Genomic DNA, 763 nt, shown 5'->3' with positions numbered 1-763 from the left:
AGCTACTGAGACAAAGAGGCAGCTGCTCTCCAAATCACAAAAGAGAAAGTCAGAGACTGTTGATGATGATGACAGTTGTGACTTTGACCCTGAGGAGAAAAAAATAAAGAAAGGGCCTAAAGCATCTACCTCTCACAGGCGAAAAAGTGGGGAAAAGAGGTCTTCGGATGGGGACAGTGATGAGAAAAATAAGAAGACAAAAACAGGGAAAGATGACAAGGACGGGAAAAAAAGAAAATCAGAAGGAATACTAGAATGGGCAGAAGTATATGTTGAAGAAGAAGAGAAGTGGATTTGTGTGGACATCACAAGGGGAAAAATTCACTGTGTGGCAGAAGTTCAGGTATTTTGATATTTGAGCAGCTCATGTGATAGATCTATTGCCTAGACATATTTCAAATATTATTATTAATAATCTTGTTGGAAGAGTAAAGAGAAATCATTATTTATATTATCAGATACGCATGCCATCCTCATCAGCTTACATCACTGCCTATAATGCCAATCTGACTGTGAAGGATATAACAAGACGCTACGTTTCAAATTGGCTTTATAGTGAAAAGAAGGTGGGTTGGAATAATTTAAAAATTCACACTTGTTATTGTTAGTAGGATTTAATCAGCAAAAAGTGGATCATTTATACTTGATGCTATTAGTCTTTTTTTTTTTGAGACTGGTCCTATAAGTGAGACCTCTTGGATATACTGCCTTTATACACTCAGAAATATTCTAAAGAGAAAACATGCTACCCTTACTAAGGACA

General features: G+C 36.4%; 2 protein-coding genes across 2 annotated transcripts in view; one reads left to right on the top strand and one right to left on the bottom strand.

Moving 5' to 3' along the window:
* The window catches only part of LOC119594066 (DNA repair protein complementing XP-C cells homolog), a 2,406-nt gene extending 1,783 nt beyond the window's left edge, over positions 1–623 (top strand). The window contains exons 2-3 of the mRNA XM_037943107.1: positions 1–343; positions 459–623. The exon at positions 1–343 is cut by the window's left edge and continues 638 nt beyond it. Coding sequence (XP_037799035.1) covers positions 1–343; positions 459–608 — 493 coding nt within the window. The 3' untranslated portion in view covers positions 609–623. The remainder of the gene's footprint in view (positions 344–458) is intronic.
* Positions 1–763, bottom strand: part of LOC119594266 (DNA repair protein complementing XP-C cells homolog) — a gene marked incomplete in the record, with an annotated part of 63,731 nt that overhangs the window by 57,406 nt on the left and 5,562 nt on the right.

The sequence above is a fragment of the Penaeus monodon genome, chromosome 33 (assembly GCF_015228065.2).
Source record: "Penaeus monodon isolate SGIC_2016 chromosome 33, NSTDA_Pmon_1, whole genome shotgun sequence".
Classification (NCBI taxonomy): Eukaryota; Metazoa; Arthropoda; class Malacostraca; order Decapoda; family Penaeidae; genus Penaeus; species Penaeus monodon.
Note: the sequence above shows the minus strand (reverse complement) of the source record. Positions and strands in the feature narration are given on the sequence as shown.